This window comes from Mustela erminea, chromosome 1 (genome assembly GCF_009829155.1).
Source record: "Mustela erminea isolate mMusErm1 chromosome 1, mMusErm1.Pri, whole genome shotgun sequence".
In the NCBI taxonomy this organism is placed as follows: domain Eukaryota; kingdom Metazoa; phylum Chordata; class Mammalia; order Carnivora; family Mustelidae; genus Mustela; species Mustela erminea.
Genome location: NC_045614.1, coordinates 218,597,129 through 218,617,596, shown reverse-complemented (window position 1 = coordinate 218,617,596; position 20,468 = coordinate 218,597,129). Strand labels below are relative to the sequence as shown.

Sequence of the window (20,468 nt, the reverse complement as noted above, 5' to 3'; positions counted from 1 at the left end):
GACCCGTGTCTGAGACACGATAGGCGCTTGGTGAATAGGTATGGATGGTGCGCTTGCATGGACGGGTGAGTGGGTGGGCGGGTGGACGGGCGGACGGACGGATGGACAGACAAAAGGACAGATGGTTGGATGAGAAATACAGCCCAGTCACCCTAGGTCAGTTCACAGGAAAAACCCCTTCCGTGACTCAGTTACCTTAGAATGATATAGAATTCCCCACCATTGCTCTCAGCGCTACCCCCCCCCCCAGCCAATCAGCAGACTCTTCTCTCCTAGCTCTGGAGGTCGAGGGACCTACCATCCTCCATTCCCACCCCTCCCCCAGGGTCCGGACAGGCTGAGCCCTGGGGTCCTGGCACTCTGGGGACGAGGTTCTGAACGCGCCATCCATCCGTCTCTCCGCAGGGCTTGGTGAGGCAGCTGGTCCTGCTGCCCGGCTCAGACGCCACCCCGCGGCTCTGTCCCTGCCCGAGTGCCGAGCTGGCCGTGCTGTCCATCCCTCCTGTCCTGCAGGGTATCCCAGGGAAGCCAGAAGATAATGAGGTGCTAAAATATCCCTATGGTTAGTAGGTCAACGCCACCCACTCCCCTTCACTGATGGTGGCCCCATGAGCCTCGTGGCTTTCCCACGTCCCCTGGGAGCAGACGGGAGAGTGATCACCAAATTAACAGAAGGACTGTCTCCGTCAAACCAGCCAGCACCATCCACCTTTCCTCCAGGAGGCTTGCCCAGTGGCCGCCAAACCCCACTTGGGTGGTGTCCCCAGGGAACCGCTGGTCCTGCTTGGGACACCAGGGGCTGTTCCCTAACGTCACATTCCTTCCCTTGGGCCTTCGGACTTTCATCTGCCGCCTGCTTTGCCCCCACACCAGTATGTGAGGTCTTTGTCCCCATCTGCCTCTGAAAGCCACACCTCAGCCCCCCACCCCGGGGGACGCCGAGGGTCCCCTGCCCTGCTCTCTTTAGTGTGTGCTTGTGTGCTCTCCAGGTAGAAAGGTCCTGTTGGGGCGGTTTGTGTAAGCCACACCCCTGCCCCGGAGCAGCCGCGTCCCCACACTCCACCAGGGAGACAGCCCCCGCCCCTCCCGAGCCTCAGGGTCACACTCCACCAGTCGGGGAGCCCCGAGCACATCACCCCCACAATCCAGTCCTGGCCTGGGTTTCCCAAGTCCCAGCAACACCGGCTTGTCTGCTGCCATTTTTTTTTAAAGACTTTATTTATTTGAGAGAAGGAATGAGAGAGAGAGAGCGGGGGCGGGGCAGAGGGAGAAGCAGATTCCTGCTGACCAGGGAGCTCGATATGGGGCTTGATCCCAGGACACTGGGACCATCACCTGAGCTGAAACCAAGAGTTGAACTCCACCGACGGAGCCACCCAGGCGCCTCACCCCACCCCCGGCTGCTTTTTATTTGTTCACGTTGGGGAGCACTTTAATAGTCTACAGATTGGGGTACCTGGTGGCACAGTTGGTTCAGCATCCGGCTCTGGATTTCAGCTCAGGTCATGATCTCAGGGTCCTGGGATCGAGCCCCACATTGGGCTCTGTGCTCAGCGGGGAGCCTGCTTCCCCCCCCGCCCCTCCCCCTCCACTGCTGCTCTGTCTTGCTCTAAAGTAAGTAAATCTTTCCAAAGATAGTCTACATTGATGCCATTTATCGCCATGATATTTGGAATAATTTTATAGTAACTGTAATTTTGAATAATTTTTATTGTAAAAGAAGAGACCCAGAGGAAAATGACTTCCCTGCCCAGTGGAAATTTCCTGCTTCTGTCCAGTTCCAGCTCGGAACAAGAGGCAGAAGGCAGGCTGTGAGCCCAGGTGCCCCCAGCGCGGGCAGCAGCGCCCACATCGCTGTGAATCCGTCTCACAGCGTCCTCAGGACCATGCGGCTTGGCCCGAGCGGAGGTGGAGCCATCGGAAGTGATGGGGTCAAATGCCGGGGAACAAGGCAAAACTAGCCTCAGGCCGTGATGACTGAGAATATTCCAGGGGACGGTGGGCAGGGAGGCCGGCCGGGGAGCCTCGCGGCCTCGCGGAAGTGGGGGCCTCACTTCCTCCCGGGGGCCGTGTTGGAGACCCCTGCGTCCTCACGGTCCCCGCGTGGGTGCAGAGGCAGCGGCAGGACTGCCCGGGCCGGGGCTACCTCCCAGCTCCACCTTCCCCCAGGGAACCTGCGCCTGGACGCTCCCCTTCCCTGTCTCCCCCAGAAACGGACGTGAAGGTGACGCTAGGCTCCCGGCCTCCGTGCACCAGGAAGGAGGCCGCCCAGTTCTGGTTCGACGCCAGCCGGAAGGGGCTGTTCCTGTGCGTGGGCAGCGAGTGGGTCTCCGTGTTAGCAGGTGAGGGGGCTCTGGCACTTGGGGCTCTTCTCGAGCCAGCGCTGCTTGGGAGCGGGCAGCAACCCCCCAGGCCAGCAGGCCTGCGTGCGTCATGTGGGCACGTCTCGTCCCCGTGGCCCCAGGGGGCAGCCTCCTGGCGCCCCGTCCGCCCTCGGATCACAGACACCAGGCGGCAATGCCGGAGCCTGGAGGCACGCAGTTCCCCCGAGCGCTCCCGGCGGTGCCTTCCCGCGTGGGGATGAGAAGTCGAGGCTGCCCAGGGCGCCCGAGGCCCTTGCCCGCGGACACGGGAGCTGGCTGCGGCCGCCGCTCGCGAGTCTTGACCCCAGTCCCTCGTGTACTTGAGGGCACAGCCCTGTGCAGGAGCCGGGAGCGTGGGAATGTCTTCTTAGGACCCGACACGTCCGGGCCGTCCCCGCAGTATCAACGGCCACCCCGTGCGCCGGAAGCCCAGGCAGGCGCGAGCTGTCTCCTCTGATGGCCTCTCTGGGAGGGTGGCACGCGGTCTGGGCCAGTCGCCCCGGTGAATGCCTGACCGCGGCAGACGCGGGGTGTCTGGGCGTGGGACCCTGGGGTCGCGCTCCCGCTCCGGGAGGCCCTCACCGGCTCTGATCACCGCAGCGGCCAGGGAGAAGCTGGACTATGTGGAGGAGCAGCAGAGCCTCCTCACCACCTCGGAGACGCTGGGCCTGGAGGTCTTTGCCATCCCCGAGGCCGGGCTCTTCGTGGCGGCCGCCAACCGCAAAGCCACGTCTGCCATCTACAAGTGGACCGACGGCAAGTTCGCCTCGTACCAGAACATCCGCACGCACCAAGCCCAGTCCTGGAGACACTTCACCATCGGGAAAAAGGCAAGTGTGCGCCAGCGACCGTTTCGGTCTTCTCTCGGGAAAACCCGAAGGCTGGGACGGCTCGCGCGAATGATCCGGGAAAGTATTTCTCATGGTTTCAGAGTCTTACCTGGGTTCTCGGCAGCTTACCCGGTGGGGCAGTTGGCTGGGGTCTCTAATCCTAGCACGTGAAGTCTGTTTGGCTTCCTGCAGAATGGAGACAAGACCGCGTCCACCCTGCGGTCCGGCTCGACGTAGACCCATCGGGGCTGAGCTAAAAGCTCGTTGGCCCATTTGAGGAGCCGGTCAATGAGGTGGGAACCTCTGGGGAAGGGGCCAGACTCCGGCGGGGGGCCGGGGCCGGAGCTGGGGGTGAGACCCTCGTGGGCAGGCCCTTTGCAGCCTGGGCCAGAAGGAGCAGGGGCCCAGAAGCTGGGTCCGAGGGACGCCCTCCGCTCGATGCCTTGTCTTACCAGCTCCGTCTACACCCTTGGCTCCAGGGGCAATGTCCTGGGGCGGCTGTCCTGCGCCCGGGCCCCCAGTGGCTCACCCACAGCTCGTGTGTGCCAGGCACAACCTGCCCTCACCGCGGCCCGCCCCAGGATGGCCGGGGAGCAGAATGGACAGGGCCCTGTTCTCCCGCTCCCGCCGTCCGCCCCAGCCCAGTGGCGCTCCCCGTCCTGCATGGCGAATGGCTGACTAGCGCTCTGGCCTTTGGGTTATTTTCATATAAAAAATGTTAACTTTGCCTCAAAGAAATACCAGAAAATTCAGCAAAGACAAGGGCGGAAGTTCTGTCTGGTGCCTGACGCAGGCGCAGGGCTTCCTGGACGCACGCCCGCTCCTGGGCTCAGCAGACGAGCCCCACACACCCAGCCGGCTTGCCTCCGGGCCTGTCGCAGGCCGGGCACGGAGGACAGTCTGCGCATGAAGCCGTTGCCAAGCCTGGGGATGGAAATGGGGACGACGGGCTGACGACGAGACGAAGGGACACAGGCGCGCGGCAGCGGCAGCGGCAGCCCCCGCACCCACGCCAGAGCCAGCGTCCCGGGCTCTGTCTTTCAGGTCTTCCTGGCTGTGGCTAATTTCGAGCCGAATGAGAAGGGTCAGGAGTTCTCCGTCATTTACAAGTGGAGTCAGAGGAAGCTGCGCTTCACGCCGTACCAGAGGGTCCCCACCCACAGCGCCCGGGACTGGGAGGCCTTCGAGGTGGCTGGGGAGCACTTCCTGGCCGTGGCCAACCACCGGGAAGGTAGGCCGTGGCCACGCACACCGAAGGAATCCGTGGTGGGGCGAGGGGGAGGCTGACTCACCTGCCACTCTGTCTCCACCTGGTTAACAAATCACGAATCACACCTGGCCCGGTGACATCCGGGTGAGCACACCTGAGTGCCTCCTTCCCGTCCAGGCAGGAGGACAGGTGCACCGTCTGCGTGGGGGCCCGCACAGTGGGGGCGGGGATGCGGGCCCGACCACCGCATTTGAAACGAAGCAGCTAACTAACCAACTAATGAGCCTCCTCCTGGGCGGGCTGGGGCGGTGGGAAGGTCAGCTGCTGGGCGGGCAGAGGGACGGCTGCAGACAGTGTGCGGGCAGTCGCTGGAGGGATGCGGGACGTTGCTTCGTGCCTTCCGGGCACAAACCCTGGGACGCAGCAGGTGCAGAGTGGGGGCCAGGCCTGGCCGGGGCTGGGGGCCTGGTTTCTGGGGTGATGGCCTGAGTGACCGCGGCTGGGGGACGTCTGCCTGGCGTCCCTCACGGCGGCCGCTGGCTCGCAGGCGACAACCACAACATCGACAGCGTCATCTACAAGTGGAACCCGAGGACGCGCCTCTTCGAAGCCAACCAGACCATCGCCACGTCCGGCGCCTACGACTGGGAGTTCTTCACCGTGGGGCCCTACTCGTTCCTGGTGGTGGCCAACGCCTTCAACGGCACGTCCACGAAGCTGCACTCGCACCTCTACGTCTGGCTCCTTGGCTCCTTCCGGCTCTTCCAGGCCTTCCTGGTAAGGAGCCGTGGGAGCCCCGAGTCCGCCTCCGCTGGCCACCCGGCTTCTGCCACGCGGCAGCTAGAGACAGGGGACCCGGAGAGCCAGGACGGGTGCCCGGCTGCAGGCCCTCGCCAAGCACTGCCCCCCACAGGAGGCTCAGGCTGAGCCCGTGCTGCCCCGAGATGAGCCTGACACTGAGGTAGGAGGCGGCCCTGCCCTCCCTCTGGCAGGAGCTTCCCGGGCAGCGCAGGGTGCTCAGTGGGGCTCGTGGGCCCTGGCCAGGCCCTGACCGTCTGAAGGGCCCGTGGGCATCAGACTCCTGCCCCAGGGCAGCCAGGCAGCAGGCCCCCAGCGGGCCCGAGTATGGGAGCAGGGACAGCACTGGCCACTGTCCCGTCGAACCGTGAAGTCCCCCAGCGGGTTGCAGGCTCCACGGGCAGTCTGGCAAAGTGCAGAGGAGCGAGGGGCCACATGGGTCTATCGGGACGCCATCGTGCAGGCTCCGGGCCTGGCTGAGGGTCGTGGGAAGCAGGTGCAGGGGCGGGGTGGGGACGCACGCCACCCATCCTGGGACACCGGGCGGGCGCTGGCTGCCTTCCCGGCTCGCGATGGAGCCGCGGGCCGCGTTCTCTGCTCACTGCAATCACCGTGGAGAGCTGTCGCCGCCGACAGGACTCCTCCTCCCTGATCCATCCGGAACATCCTCCGCGTGTCTGCCTGGCAGTCGGTGCGGCTCCGTCCGGGAGGGACACGAGGCAAGCCGCAGAGGGTGGGGCCGCGGGAGGCGGCCGGGTCCGCGATGTGTAGGCTGCCGCGAAGAGCCAAGAGACTGGCCCCTGGTGGCCGCGGGCAGGAGGCAGTGGCTGGGCCGAGTGCCCAGCGCGGGGAGGTCCGAGGCAGCCGCGGAGCGACACTGAAGCTCGTGTGGGACAAGGCGGCCTGGGGTGAGCACGAGGCACGGCCCCGAGTTTCCTGGCAGGAGGAGGGGGTTCCTGGGGCTGCGACTCCGGAGACGGGGCGCCCAGAAGAAGAGGGCCGGCGGCGGGCAGGAGTCCTCGCAGCCACGGGCCTCTGTGCGGCCTCGGGGCTGAGCACGGAGCCAGGCTGGCGGAAAGTGCGGGAGCCCGGAGCTTCGCCCCCTCCGCCCAGCCGGCCCTCACCGCCGCCCTGTGAGCGGCCCGGGGGCGCCGGGGCACAGGGTCCCGGGACCGGCACCTGGCCGAGCCGGGATGGGCGCCCAGCGGTGGACAGATCGTCGAGCACAAGCTCCCTCCACGGCGCCCGCCATCGCCGTGAGGCCAGGACCCCAGACGCCAGGTGGGCTGGCCGGGGCAGAGCCGTGCCCAACAACGGGGCTGGGCGTGGGTTCGCCAACTGGAAAGGGTTCAGCGGCCGGCTGGTGTGGGACGAGAGCCCAGCCCATGAGAAGGTGGTGCCGGAGTGTCTGGGAGCCGACCTGGGTGGCCACGTAGGGAATCAAAGGGAGGCCTGGATGCACGGGCTGGGGCGGATGACGGGCCCCAGAGCCATTGTGGAAGGGCCTGCCCGGTGACAGGCACACGGCAGCTCATGGCGGAACCGCACAGGATGTTGTGTGGAGGCCAGCTGGGGGAGGGGCTCCACGTGCCCGTGCATCGGGAGCCCGCGCGGGGGCGACCGCGGGAACAGAAGGCTTCATTCTGAAGGGTCATGCGGGATGAGTGCTTCCAAGGAGCTGGCGGGTGGGCAGGCGCAGGGAGCAGGCCCCGACCTGTCCCGAGAACAGGGTCCCGTAATGAGCGAGGAGGGAGCTGCCTGCGGCCGCGTGGCCACCCTGGCCGGGTCTTGAGCAGAACCGAGAAACCGCGCGTTTGGTAGGACTCAGGCTCCTGCGGGTTGGGAGGGTGTCCGGGAGATCGTCGTCCTATGGCTACCAGCACCGGGATCCCAACTCTCTGCACTTGAACCAAAGGCCCCGGTAGAACCGCCTTCTTCATCAAGCGCTGGGATGGGCCAGAGCCACCCGCCGCCATCCTCCCCAGGGGCACACACGGACAGCGGGGGGCCTCCAGGCTTTGGTGAAGGACCGAGACTCGAAACAGTCGAGCTCATGTGTAGACGTGCACCCGCGCCGGACCAAACCCAGCTAACTCTAGGAACACGAGGGATTTTGAAAATTGCAATTATCCTAATTACCCTTTAAATTCTAATTACCTTCAGAAGAACTCAAGGAGACATCACCTTTGTAAAGTCTGTACCAGATGCCATGAAGGGACAGTTCTTGGGCATTAAAAAGAGGGTTGCTGGCCCTACAGGAAGATACTTGTCAACCAGACTGGAAAGTCGAGGCAGGGAACACATCTAGATGCAGGAGAAGATGAGACAGACCAAGGGCATCAACCCAGGAGACCCAGAAGGAGTGACGCGGGAGCGGAGAGCAATGAGCCATCGAGGGGCTCCCAGACCCGGGACCGTGCCGGCCGCTGGGGGACGCTGGCCCCGGAGACCCGATCTGCGAGGCTCAGGCTGCCACTCCGCAGGTTTCTCCCCTGGGTTCCGAACGAGACCACTTCCAGTCCGAATTCTGTGTGCTGTGCCGTGGGCGGGAGAAGGAACCCAGGCCACCACCGAGGGTTAGTCCCCACCCAGTGAAGCGTGACAAGCTCCTCTGCCGTGTGGCTTCTCCATCCGAGGAGAGGCGGGAAGCCCCCACCGGCTGTCAGCCCCCACCCGGTGTCGGCGCCGGCTGGCCGGCGCAGCTGCGTGGGACACGGAAACCGGGTGGGGGGCGCTGCCCACGACGTGTGCGCCTGCGTGCACCAGAGTCACCAGACACCGGGAATCAGAGTGGGAGCTGCGGCTCCGCCCAGATGGTGGTGAGGGCAAGTTCCAGGGCGAGGACAGCCCCATTGGCCTGCGGGGAGAGGCCCGGGGGCCAGTTGGGGAAGAGGAGGACAGCATAGACACGTGGCCGGCTGGCGTGAAGGCAGGACGGAGGGACAGAGGTGCAGCAGACGCCGCCGAGAGGGGCTTGCGGACACGGCGTCCCCAGGGGGCTATCCGGGTCACAGAGCAGGACGGAACAGCTCCCGGGGAGGGGCAGGACCTGCGAGAGGCTGGAACACAAGGTCATGGCAGAGATGGGGATTTTCTTCCCCAAAAAGGGAAAAGAGGGGCGCGGGACGGGTTGGGGTTGCAGTGGCAATCCCCGGCTTTCGGACCGCCGCCGCGGGCAACACGCCGGGGCTCGTGTGCGAGGAGCCACGGGCAGGGTGGTCACTGTTCAACAGAGTCTGCTTGACCTGCATGTGGGGACTGTCCCTGGGGTGGCACGGAGCTCCTCCTACCGCTGAAACCCCGGACAAGGGCAGGGCTCGGCGGGAGTGACAATGGGAGGTGGTCTGGACACCGTAAGTGCTGACAGGGACATCTCGATGCTGGAGTCGCCCCTTGGACAGAGTCTGCAGTCTCGGTCTGGGGTCCGACACTGAGTGTCTGTGTTGGGGCTCCTTGGTAGAGGGACAAGGGTCAGGGGTGGTGAAGGACAGTAGGGGGCCGTGTGTTCTTCCTAGAGCTCCAGGAGTCAGAGGCATTTCCCGGGGAGTCCTTAAGGGACACAGTTGCCCACAGCCCCCAGGCAGGGGCCACATTGTCTCCATGGGCCCAGACCCCAGACAATAAGCCGGGTTCCCCAGCCGGCAAGACCGGATGGCTGTGGGCCCTGCTCTGTGCTTGGGACGTGGTTTTTCCTGTTCCTGAAGGCCTCAGGCCAGAAACGCTGGAATTCCCATGGGTGCCAACCTTTCTTGCTTCCCCCTCTGGAAAGCCTTTCCGCTGCTGGTGGAGAGATTTGAAGGCAGATCGGCGGTCGCCCTCGCTCAGCTGGCTCGTGGTTCGCCCGCAGCCCAGTTCACAGACGAGAACACGGAGGTGGGAAGCAAGGGGTCCCAGCTGGGGGCACGGGAGGGGTGTGGAGGGGCCATCCGTCCATCCGTCCATACGAGGCCCCATCACTGCGGGGGAGCCCGGAGTCTGGACTGGGGCCCTGGAAGGGGTCCCTGGGGCCATGTGTGTTCTCCCCGCACCTGTGAGCGTGGCTCGTCCCTCTGAGAGCTCTCCGTCCGCCGGGGGCTGGGACGAGAGACTGAGTGTTGCTGAGCAGACCCGGGGTCTGAGCCTGCACTGAAGGCAGGTGGGAGAGGCTCCCGGACCGTGGTTTCAGGACTCCATGCCCGGCGACATCAGTTGAGAGGCAGCCCCGATGGCAGCCTCTGTTCTATACTTTGGGGCAGCCTCTGAGCGCCTGCCCCAGTCTGCGGGGGTTCCCAGAAGCCAGAACTCTGGGGGCACCACTGTCCCCCGACCCTGCAGGCCACCGAGGGAGGCCCCGGGGGACCAGCGACTTCGTGCCCTGCCCCAAGGCCTTCCCTTATGCGCCCCATCTCCTCACACCTGGCCAGCCCCCAACCCCGCAGCAGCCCACTTTCATGGTTTGCCAGCGATTCCCCCACTGTGTTTAAATCCTTTTAGATCCTGGCATTGCCTGAGTGTTTCCTGTTTGAAGTTTTACAACATCTTTTGTGACCGTGCGCTTTGAAGCAGGCAAGGCCGGGAGCTTTGAAAGACCTCGGGGTCCTTTTCCAGAGGGCGGGGCCGGGCGTGGGGCCGACGGTGTCTAAGGACGTCCCACAGGACGGTACTGGCAAGGAGCTGGGGCACGCTGGGCACCCGAGGTCGGCTCGCAAGGAAGGCCCTGGCCATACGGGGCTGGTGGCCGGTGTGAATGGGATGCTGGCTGCTCACAGCATCCCCCCAGGAATTCCGGAATCTTCCAGCCAGGGGCAGATACAGGGCTCTGAGGACTGGGCCTCCTCATCGTAGAGCCAAGGGGGCCGGGGCTGAGTGTGTCCGAGAAGGCAGGAGCTCTGTCCACGGGAAATCCAGCCTCCTGCGCTCACGGGCCGTGGGGCCGGCGGTCACGGTCATCAGATGTGGACCCAGCATGGGGCGTGGGGGAGGGGAGGGAGCCACTGACCACGTCGGGGTTTGTGGCCCCGGGCGGCGGGCTGATGGGCGTGAGGGGCTGGCAGAGCGCCCCCAGGACTCCCGGGGGAAAGTCTCAGGTGCCAGGGACGGGGGCAGCCGCTGAGGGCGGGACGGGCAGAGGGGAGCCGGCGGTCAGCGTGCGTGGGGGGCAGCGGGTAAGGCTGGGGCTCGTCAGAGGCGCCGTTTGCACCGAGTGCGTGAGAGTCCGGAAGCAGCTGGGAGGCAGACAAGACCGTGGATGACAGCCGAGCCTGCAAGCTGGGTGGCGGCAGAGCCCCTCGGGGTCAGCACGGCGGGGTGGCCCTGGGACGAGGGCTGCCTCCTGGCGCCTTCTGTTGGCTTGGGGGGGCAGGCAGCCTGGGGCAGACCCAGAGATCAGCCAGGGAGGGTGCTGCTCCCCCAGAGCCCCCGGAACTGGAGTTCACCCACCCTGGCCGACTGCCTTCCGTGAGGTTAGCAGCAGCCCTGCCCTGGGGCCCGCTGGGGGCCGCCCGCCTTCCCGTGGCAGCACACCTGCCTCCCTGTCCTGCCCCCGGGCACTCCCGACCTTGACGCTTTGCTCCATCGAAGCCAGAACCCAAGGGCCTCCTGGCCCAGCCTGAGCCTCTGGCCACCGGGAGCCCACCCACCCACGAGGGAGGCTGTTGGGGGCTCCAGGTGCGTCTGGCTGCCAAGTCCCTGAAAACCCATCATCCTGGCAAGACGCCCGGGCAACCAGGAACCGTGCCGGGGGCGGTCGGGACAGGCCCAGGGGAATTCCGTGCAGAGGGACGGCGGGAGGGGCCTGCCCAGCCCAGCAGGGAGGGGCCCGCCCAGCCCAGCAGGTGCCGGCCACCTCGCCGGGTGCCAGGCAGGGTTTGACAGGCCTGTCTGATGTGGGAATTCCTGTGAGTCCCTCGTGTGCCTGGGGTCCCGGAGCCGCCTGACAGCAGGCCCGAGGCCCTTGCTCCCCCCGGTCAGGCAGATGCTCCCCACTCTGGCTTCGGAGCCGAGGGTGCGGGGGGTGGCCTTGTTCTGAGAGGGGCTCCAGCAGCCCTGCGTGGGGAGGAAGGGGTCATCAACGGCCAATGGCTGTGGCCCCGGGAGGCCTCCTGGGGGTCTTGGCCACCCTGTGCCCAGATAAAACCCCAGATGCCGAGCTCAACTTAGGCTCCAGGTAAACCGTGAATAACTTTTGTAAAGTCTGTCCCCAGCAGTGCACAGGACACACACAGACTGAAACCCCTGCTTACCTGGAATTGGAAGTGCATGAGGCACCCCAATCCTTGCTGTATGGGGGCGTGGAGCAGGGGCAGGCGACACCCCTCAAACCACTCAGGCACCGAGGGCTCCTCCCTGCCTTCTGCTGCCCGCCGCCCCCTTGGCCATCGCCTTGCCCCGGCACCTCCTCTGCCCGCGCTCCGGGAGCCTCCCACAGCCCCCCCTCGGGGCCCCGTCTGCACGCACCTCCATGCTGGCCCTGAAGGCGCGTAAGCGGGCTGAGGTTCTGCGGCTGGGAGCGGAGGGAAGCCCTGGTGCCCGGGGGGGGGGGGGGGGTTACGCCACCTGCGGCCACATCACTGCGGGTGTGCACATGCCTGTGTGTGTGCAGGTATGTGCGGGTGTGTGGGTACAGTGTGTGTGCGGGTGTGTGCACGCGGGGCTGCAGACTCGCGCGTTTGTACACGTGCGTCTCCCCGTGGTGTAGCTTCCCCAGCGCGGGGCTGGAGGCAGTTTGTGGTCCGGTGGACTGACGCTCCCGTTGCGCCCGAGCACCGGCAGGACGGCCGTGTGACTCTCCGCACGGGCGTGGGTCCCCAGCAGGTGTCCTGGGGACCATGCTGATGGCTTGTGGGCCGCAGGAGTCCGTGAGCCTGCTTGGATGTGAGGCAACCCCAGGGGACAGACCCCGCGCCCCTCGTGGAGCCACAGATACGCTCATCCAGAAGGGCCTGAGCCCAGCCCCTGGCGCCCGCGCCGAGTCAGTGACCGCCGGGGGTCCAGGTCCCCTTGTCCGTGTCCAGGGAGTCTTACTGTTTCAGCCGAAACCCACCTGTTTCCGCTCCTCAGGACAGGTCCAGACCTGTTTCTGGAGCCGCTGGAGTAGGGGCCGTTGGGGACCGCGGGAGGACTGCTCTCCGCGGTCAGAGGGGCCCCGGCAGACAACGGCCCCCTCTGCTGGGCGTGGAGAGAATGCCGCCTCGAGCCACGCACTTTGGTCTTGGTTCTGTGGCTGGGGTTGGACAGGGGACAAGCAGGCAGGCTGGGCCGCACATCCCGAGTTTGCAAGTGAGGACAGTGACACCCAAGCAGGTGACAGATGGGCCAGGGAGCTCACCTCCCTGGGCCGCACGTCCGCCCGCACACTCTCACCTTCCCACCCGTGTTTTCCATTCGATGACGCGGAGGACGTTTTCCCGTGGACGCCGAGCTCCCCTCGTCCCCGGTGTCGCTGCCCCGTTGTCCCCACGCCCTGCGGTCCAGGACGTGTCGTCTCCCGCTGCCTTCGAGCTTCTCAGCCTGTCTTCTGCGCCAGCTACGGGGACTCGACGTGTCCAGGCATGGGTCTCTTACTTACTCTGCGCTGGTCTCTGACCTTCTCGGACCTGTGGTTGGTGGTGTTAATCCAGTCTGGAAACGGTCCAGCCCTCGTGCTGGGGAAGGTCCTCTCTGTCTCCTCCTCTTGCCCCCCACGGGTGCCCCACCACATCACGTGGTCCCGCGGGGCGTGGGCTCTGTCGTGTGTCTTTCCCCTTCGTGCGCGTCCGTTCAGACGACCCCTGACGGCCTCCCTGCGGTTGCCTGATTGTCCCTCCGGGACGGCCCAGGAGCTGTCCCGTCCCGCGAGCGTCCTAATGGAGACACGACATTTCCGTTAGAGACGGCGCCTCGGCTCCCGCGGTTTTCGCGCTGCAGAACGTCCGCTTCCGCGCTCGCCCCAGGCGCGTTTCCCACCGGCTCTCCCCAGAGTCCTCGCGGGGCCTGCGTGGGCAGCGGCGGTGTTTGCGCTGTTGCCGCGTTTCTGATCCGTGTTTCTCGCGATCACACATCGCTCTTGCCTTCTGCGGAAGCCTCCAGCCTCCCGGCGGCTGCCCCTGAGTCCCTGGACGCCGGCCCCAGGTGTGAGCTCAGGAGCTGGACGAGACCCCGAGAGGTCGAGAGGCGACATTGGGGCTCCCCCTCGGGGCTCCCTCCTGTCTCGGGGGCTCCCTCTCATGTCTAGCCGCTTCGGAAGCTCAGACTCTCCCCTGGAGACCCCAGCCAGCCAGCCTGCTGCACACACCGAGGGCCTGTCCCTGCGGCAGGGGCGGTCAGGCAAACACGCGCCACGTGCACGGGATTCCCTTGGTTCCGGGGTCACGGCCCCTGCGGGATGGGCCTGCCCTTGGCCCTGTCCGGAGCCTCCACGTGAGGCGGGCTCAGCTGTGTTTGCACCTGGTCAGCAGGGGACGGTGTGGTCTGCACTGGAGGCTGGAAGTCCGTCCACGCACATGCCCGCTTCTGTGGCCCACGGGGACAGACGGGGTCAATGGAACCCCTCTGTGCTGACACGGGCACCGAGAGCCCGGCGGCGTCCACTCGCTGTGGCTTAGGCTCCCCGACGGCTCTTCCATCGGCCACAGACCCGCCACGGGGAGCCACGCTCGCCCTCTCCGGCTTGACCCCCTCCATCCTCAGTCTTCCTATGCGGTTGCCCAAAGGGCCTCCCCTGCATGGACCCCTCGTCTCCCCAGGAAAATGCCCCATTTATTTCGGGCCCCACCTCTCTCCTCGGGGCTCAGAGCCTGCACTGGGCTCCTCTGGTCCTATCTTTCCTTGGGCACCGGCACCCCATAATCCCCGAGGTGCTGGCCACAAACGGGGCAGAAACGTCCCCCTCCTGGGCCCCCATGCACGTGAGCTCATGCAGCGTGCACTCTGGGCAGAGGCTCCACAGTGCACCGGCGCTGCCCGCGTACGAGTCCCCAGTCCCGCCCCGTTTCCCGGGCACACCTCACCCTCGAGGGTGATGAGGGGTTTCTGGAGGAACAGCACGCACGGGGTCCCAGGGGTGAGGCTGTTGATCGGACTCAGGGAAAGCCTCAGGCCCGGGACAGCATGTCATGAGAAACACAAGTGCCTAGAGCTTGCTTCAGAGGTCAGAGCTGGGACTGGAGGAAGCAGGGAGGGCTCCCCGGAAGAGGTGTTTTAGCGGCTGGAACTTGCAGGACGGGCAGCACTGGGGCTGGGGGAGCGGGAGGCACGGAAGGCTAAGAAGCACTTGGCACGGGTGACCTCTCTGGTGTGGGCGCCTTTGGGCACCACACACAGGACGGGGGTGGCGGCCGTGAGGCTGGGAAGTAGCAAAGCCGGCGGGGGGAGGGCCGCCTGTCCGCTGCCTGCCGCGCCGTGTCTGGGGTCCAGCTGGGACGCTGCAGAGGGGCACTCTCCTCTCCTTCTCGCCCTGCCCAGACGTTCGGCGCCGCCGACTGGGAGGTTTTCCACATTGGAGAGAGGGTCTTCCTCGCGGTCGCCAACAGCCACAGCTACGACGTGGAGACGCGCGTGCGCAACGACTCCTACGTCATCAACTCGGTCATCTATGAGCTGAACGTCACCGCGCAGACCTTCGTCAAGTTCCAGGAGATTCCCACCTGCAGGTGCGCCGGGGCCGGGCCGGGGGCGGGGGCGGGGGCAGGGGCGGGGGCTGGGGCAGGGCCCGGTCACTTACGGGACGACGCTGCCCTCGGGGGCAGCACGGCCAGAGCCGGGCACGCGGCGGCTCCCCGTGCGCAAGCGTGTCCCCGTCTGTGGGGCCGCACCGTGGTCTCTCGGGGCTCCTCCCAGGGCAGCTGAGTGACTGTGGGGCCCAAACTCTCACCTTGGCCCTACGGCTTTCCAACCGTGCACTTTGCTTGTTTGCCGCGGTTCCATGATTTTTATTAAATTCGCAGATCCGTGCAACCCTCACCAGGTGGTTTTAGGATGTTTCCATCACCCCAAGAGGAATCCCCTACCATTCGGCTGTCCCTCCCCCCTCCCCAGCCCGGCAGTCAGCCGTCTACTTTCTCCACGGAGCTCCCGATCCTGGACGTTTCGTCCACGTGGAGTCACGTGGGAGGTGACCCCTGGTGCCTGCCGTCCTCCCTGGGCACGGTCCTCGAGGTTCCTCCGTGTGTGGCGCAAGCCCAGGTTCCACGGCTTTTCACGGCCCAGCGACGTTCTATCCTGCTCGTGGGTCCATCCTGTGGGCCTCGTCCACCGCCCGCTGAGGGACAATTGACCAAATGCCGTGGCTCTGGAGAGTGGAAATACGCCTGCTCTAGGAGCCCAGCTGGGACTTAACGGGGACGGAGGATGGGTTTGGGAAAGCGAGAGTCCCGGAGACGGCCGCTGGTGATGGTTGCACGGTGTTACTGATGTCCTCAGACCACGGAAAACTGTTAAGGTGACACAGTTCATGCTAGTTGTAGTTTATAAATTAAAAAAAAAAATGTTTTAAAAAGCAAACAGCTGAGTTGTACTTCCCCAGAGCACACCCGGTTCACCATGCGAGAAGACCGCTCCGGATCTCGGGGTCAGGGGATTAGGGGATTAGGGGAGCCGGCTCGGAGCCCGTGCCCGGGTCCGCTCACGCCCGCCCCCCGTCTCCGCAGCGCCCTGGACTGGGAGTTCTTCTCGGTGGGAGAGGACTACTTCCTCGTGGTGGCGAACTCCTTCGACGGGAACACCTTCTCTGTCAACAGCATTATTTACAGGTAAAGACCCTCCAAAGGCTGCCCCCTCCCTCCCCCTGGGTCTACCTGGGGGGCTGGGGACGCGCTATTCTAGTAGGGCAGGTGGCCCGGGGGTCACGCTGACGCATGCACCGCGGGCTTCTGGCCGGAGCTGCAGACTTCTGACACCGTGGCGGGAGAGGTCGTGGGGTTCCACGCTGCGAGAAGCTCCGTGCGGGACGGTGGCGGGACGCCCTTACCCCGTCGGCGCAGGTTTGCGTGTCTCACACGGTGCGGGGCCTCGGCATTCGGTTCGCTCTGGGCGGCTTTCAGGTTTTGTGAGCACAACCCCGGGGACCCTTCCCTTCCCGTTTCCAGCTGCTGCCAGGATTTAACCGCCGCGTCCAGACGCCCGACCGAATTCTCATCACAAGTCGGCTAGTTTTTCTTGAGAAGAATCTCGTGGAGTTCCTGGGGGTATAATTACACCCGGGAGCACAGGCAGCTTTGTCCCCTGATTTCTAATGTTTGTTCTCCTCACTGGTTTGCCGAAGTAGCTAGAAATCCCAGAACAGTCCTGGCCAGGGGCGCCATGGCCACAGCTCTGTGTCGCTGTCGGATGGGAGCGGTCCGAGTGTCCCGGTGGTTCTGATGTGGCCCGTTGTGGCCGGGTCCCTCCTGCCGGCCTGGCTGTTCTCCGCCCGCCTGCCGACGTAACGATGCAGGTTGGATCTCCGGGCCTTCCCGCGGCGGGCGAGCGCCCCGAACGGTGTTGCACTGCGGCTGGGGTCGCCGCCGACGTCCCAGCGCGCGGGCCTGACTTCAAGTGTTCGCGTCCACGATAGCGCATGAGCAGGCCTGACGTTTCTCGCGGGGACTTACCTTTACCCCGTCTGATCTGGAGCGTAGCTCGGCAAACACACAGGCCGAGCTCTCCAGCTCCGCGCGTGGGCTGGGCTAGTTCACGCGCAGAGCTGCTCCCCAGCAGACCGTTCTCCCTGTGGCCAGCCTAAGTCCCGCACGAGGCCGCCCGGGCCGGGCTCTTCTCAGGCGTGTCTCTCGAGCGCCTTCCCTGATTTCTCCCGCAGCGACTGGCGCAGCCCGTCTCTCACCTCCTGTCCAGACAGTCGGGGCATCCGCACTCGCTAGAAAAATCACCGATTTTCGTTAGGCTTTCTCACTTACTAGAAAGTAGAATTTCCAAGAGGACAAATGAGTTTGAGAACTCATGTGGAAGAACAGAATTTCGAAGGCGGCCCAGAAAACTCTGACAAAGGAGGCTCGTGAAGGAGAGTCCTGCCGCGTGGAGACGGCCGCGGTTGTGCCGGAAGGGAGCCCGCGGGGGGGCGCTCACAGCCCAGAGGACAGCCAGCGGCTTCCAGTCACGACAAGGGGCTCATCGTCCACGGGACAAGAACGCGTGACGTGTCACTTAACAAAGCAGCCGTGGGTGGTTTCCTGTCCATCTGGAGGGGGTGAAGCCATAGTCAGCTTCGTGTCGTGGAGAGAAACAAGCTTCACGGGGATTAAACATCCAAATGGAAAACGTAGACAACAGAAACGCCCGCAGGAGGCTACGACGACGTCGGCCGCGCAGGTGCTCGGGAGGCCGTGGGGGCTTCCGCACACAAGGCCGCCGGGGCGACTCCCAACCTTCGGGGTTTCTGTGGAAGAAGCATCGCATTCAGAATCAAAGAAAACTTGATAAAAGACGGTGTTAATTTGGATCAGGGACAAGGACATGCGCAGGAAGAAAATGCAGAGTGCGTGTGAGCAGGAGGGGCTGGCGGGCGGCGCACGGGGCCGTGGGGACAGGAGCCGCCCGGCCTCCCCCACGAAGTCACCCGCACGAGTGTCCAGATGAAAACCCTCCCACGCTAGGCCCCAGCGCCCTGCCCTGGGGACGCCACCCGCCCACAGATCGCTTGTGGGGGCACAGGCTGGACATGAAGAGCTACGGGGTCTTGGACAGGGTAGGGGGCCCCTTCCTGGCCTCAGGTTCCCTCTTCGTAGGCTGAATAGGCTCCGTGTCCCTCCCGTAGGCACAGGGAGATCGCACAGCCCAGGGGCACCCAGGGGTTGGAGGGACGGGTGCAGGCCTAGAGGGCAACACTGCGCTTCCCTGGTCAACCTGCAGGGGTGAGGCTGACGCTGTGTCTCCCGCAGGTGGCAGGGCTACGAGGGCTTCGTGGCGGTGCACAGCCTCCCCACCTTCGGCTGCAGAGACTGGGAGGCATTCCGCACGGCGGCCGGCTCCTACCTCGTCTACTCCAGCGCCAAGGAACCGCGCTCCCGCGTCCTGAAGCTGAGGACGGGCTGACGGCCCCCTGCACACCCCGGAGGCCTGGGGAAGCCCGTGGTCCCTGTCCCTAGCCCACACCTGGCAGGGACGGCCGCCCACCCCCTGCCCTGGGCACCGCGGGGTCAGACCGGGTGGCTGGCAGGCGGGTCTCGGAAGCCCCGGGCTGCCCTGCAAGGCTGTGCGTCCCGCGGGGATTTCTCTTTGAGAGGAAAGTTCCCACCAGACGTTACCTCAGCGCCCGCGGGGTCCCCATCGATGGCCCTGGCCAGCCCTGGCGGAGCAGGCTCCGTGCGGATGTTGTTTTCTACCAACTATTTATCGTGTCCTATCTACACAGAAATATATTTATGGTGCTTCTACCCAAAGCATGGCAGTGTCTGCGTGTGTCCGGGGGGACAGCTCTTTGTGGACAGGTCACGGGGGCAGGATGCACCCGCCACCGCAGGGGGGTATGACCCTGAGGCTCTAGTCCCAGCTGGAGGGCACCTGTCCCCTACAGGGAGCTGGTGCCTCTGGCCTCAGTTTCCCCAGAAGGCAGTGGGGGTAGGTTGAGGCGAGGAACGGCCAGGGGTGCGGGTCAGGTGTCCCATCCGTGGGGGAACAGGGCCCGTCCCTGGGGCCCGTGTGTCTGTGCACGCCAGCCGGCTCCCTGGTCACCACGGCTGGCCTCGCGGGCATGCAGGCTGGACCTGGAGGGCCGCCTCGGGGCCCGCACTCACTCGGCTGCCCCATGCCTGATGCCCCAGCCCTACAGCCGGCAGGGCCTCTGCTCTGGGAACCTGCGGGAGGAGGGGAGGCACCATCACCTCCAGGAAGGCCTCCCGGATGGAAATCAGTGCTGCTCTCCAGAAGCTTTGCTGGGGAGCCCCATGGAGACCAGGGAGTGCGCACACGGGCGGGAGACCGGGGTGGGCTCGAGCCAGGCCTGTTCCATCACCCACGACCACCAGCCCTGGGAGAGCGAAGGCTCGGGAGGGACATGGAGCCAGGCTGCTCAGGGGCCCACACTCGGTTTAATGCTCCGTCGCTTCCGTCGTGAAATTCTCCGTGATCTTTGCCACGGATCCCGGAGCAAGGCGCGCGGTGCCGCTCCAGCCAGCGGAGTCTGGCTCCCAGGACCACATCCGTGTGAGACCCGAGGGCGCTTTCCCCTCCCGGGAAGGAAAGCGGGGTCTCAGGCTGGGCCAGACGGGGATTGCAAGAGGCCTGGGCCCTCCTCATTTCCAGAAGCGGGGATTTTTCTAGAGCCCCCTTTGGGCCCATACATGGCCATGTGCCTCCGAGAGGGCTGGGGCTGACCCCGGACAGCACGTCCCTCCCAGGGATGACAGCAAGGGCGGGGGGGGAGGGGTGCCCTGAGGCCCCAGGGTGTCTGGGCCACGTGGCCGTGGTGACGGCCATGGGTCCGCAGGTCCAGGGCAGCGGGCCGAGGGCAGCACATGAAAGGACAGGGCCCCAGCCACGTGAGAGCCACAAACCACAGTCTGCGCGCGTCCCCAGTACTGCCCAGAGCACGTACTACAGCACGTCTGTGCTTTGTGTGAAGTTCAGATCGTGGCGGGCGTCCGGCTTCGGTCACTCCCTCTGTCTGCGCCCTGCGGAGCGGTGGTGGTGGACGAGCCCCTCTCAGGGTCTGCTGGGGGCGGCTCTGGTTTTTCTGAGATTTGACACAAGGAAGAACGTCAGAGGCGATGACGGGCCGGGGCAGGCGCCCTGCGATGATTCTGTGTGTCGACTCAGAGGGTGCTTCAGGGTGACATTAACCCCGCTCAGAGGACCCCGAGTAAAGCAGCTGGCTGTCCGCAAAGCAGGCCCCCCCAGTCAGGGGAGGCAGGGTTGGAAGGACAGAGCAGGCTTCCCGAGAAGGGGGATTTCCCAGACGGGAGCTGCCCCTTCGGCCCTACCCAGCGTCCCCCAGGCCGGCGGCCCTCACAGCCTCCGAGACCCTCTGCGCCTAGTCCCTGTGACAAGGCCCTTGTCCCTCCTGCCCCGTCCCATCGGGGCCGATGTTCTGCAGAGCCTGGCGGCACAGTGGGCTGACGGACAAAGCGCTCAGGAGCCAGGTTTGGTTCCACGTGCCACGACCCAGGTACCCAGCCTCGGTTTACCCATGGGCGAAGGGCCTGCTGGCGCCGTCTCTCAACTTCTCTCTCCCTGGAGAGACCGGGACAGACGTGAGCCAACTTCCTCTCGGCTTGGCAGGTGTCGCTGTGGCATGGGGCTCGCCCTGGGGGTAAGGGCCGGGGCCAGGGGCGGCCCCCCCAGGGAGGAAGGCGGCCGGGGACGCCCAGAACACGCAGC

The 20,468-nt window shown here is 65.4% G+C and overlaps 1 protein-coding gene across 1 annotated transcript in view; it reads left to right on the top strand.

Annotated features, from left to right (window-relative positions):
- TSPEAR (thrombospondin type laminin G domain and EAR repeats) overlaps positions 1–18,523 on the top strand; it is a 28,435-nt gene extending 9,912 nt beyond the window's left edge. The window contains exons 5-12 of the mRNA XM_032356915.1: positions 406–562; positions 2,211–2,342; positions 2,964–3,193; positions 4,238–4,424; positions 4,951–5,180; positions 14,622–14,809; positions 15,806–15,907; positions 18,032–18,523. Of these exons, the coding sequence (XP_032212806.1) occupies positions 406–562; positions 2,211–2,342; positions 2,964–3,193; positions 4,238–4,424; positions 4,951–5,180; positions 14,622–14,809; positions 15,806–15,907; positions 18,032–18,185 (1,380 nt within the window). The 3' untranslated portion in view covers positions 18,186–18,523. The remainder of the gene's footprint in view (positions 1–405; positions 563–2,210; positions 2,343–2,963; positions 3,194–4,237; positions 4,425–4,950; positions 5,181–14,621; positions 14,810–15,805; positions 15,908–18,031) is intronic.
- Positions 18,524–20,468: the final 1,945 nt, after the last annotated feature.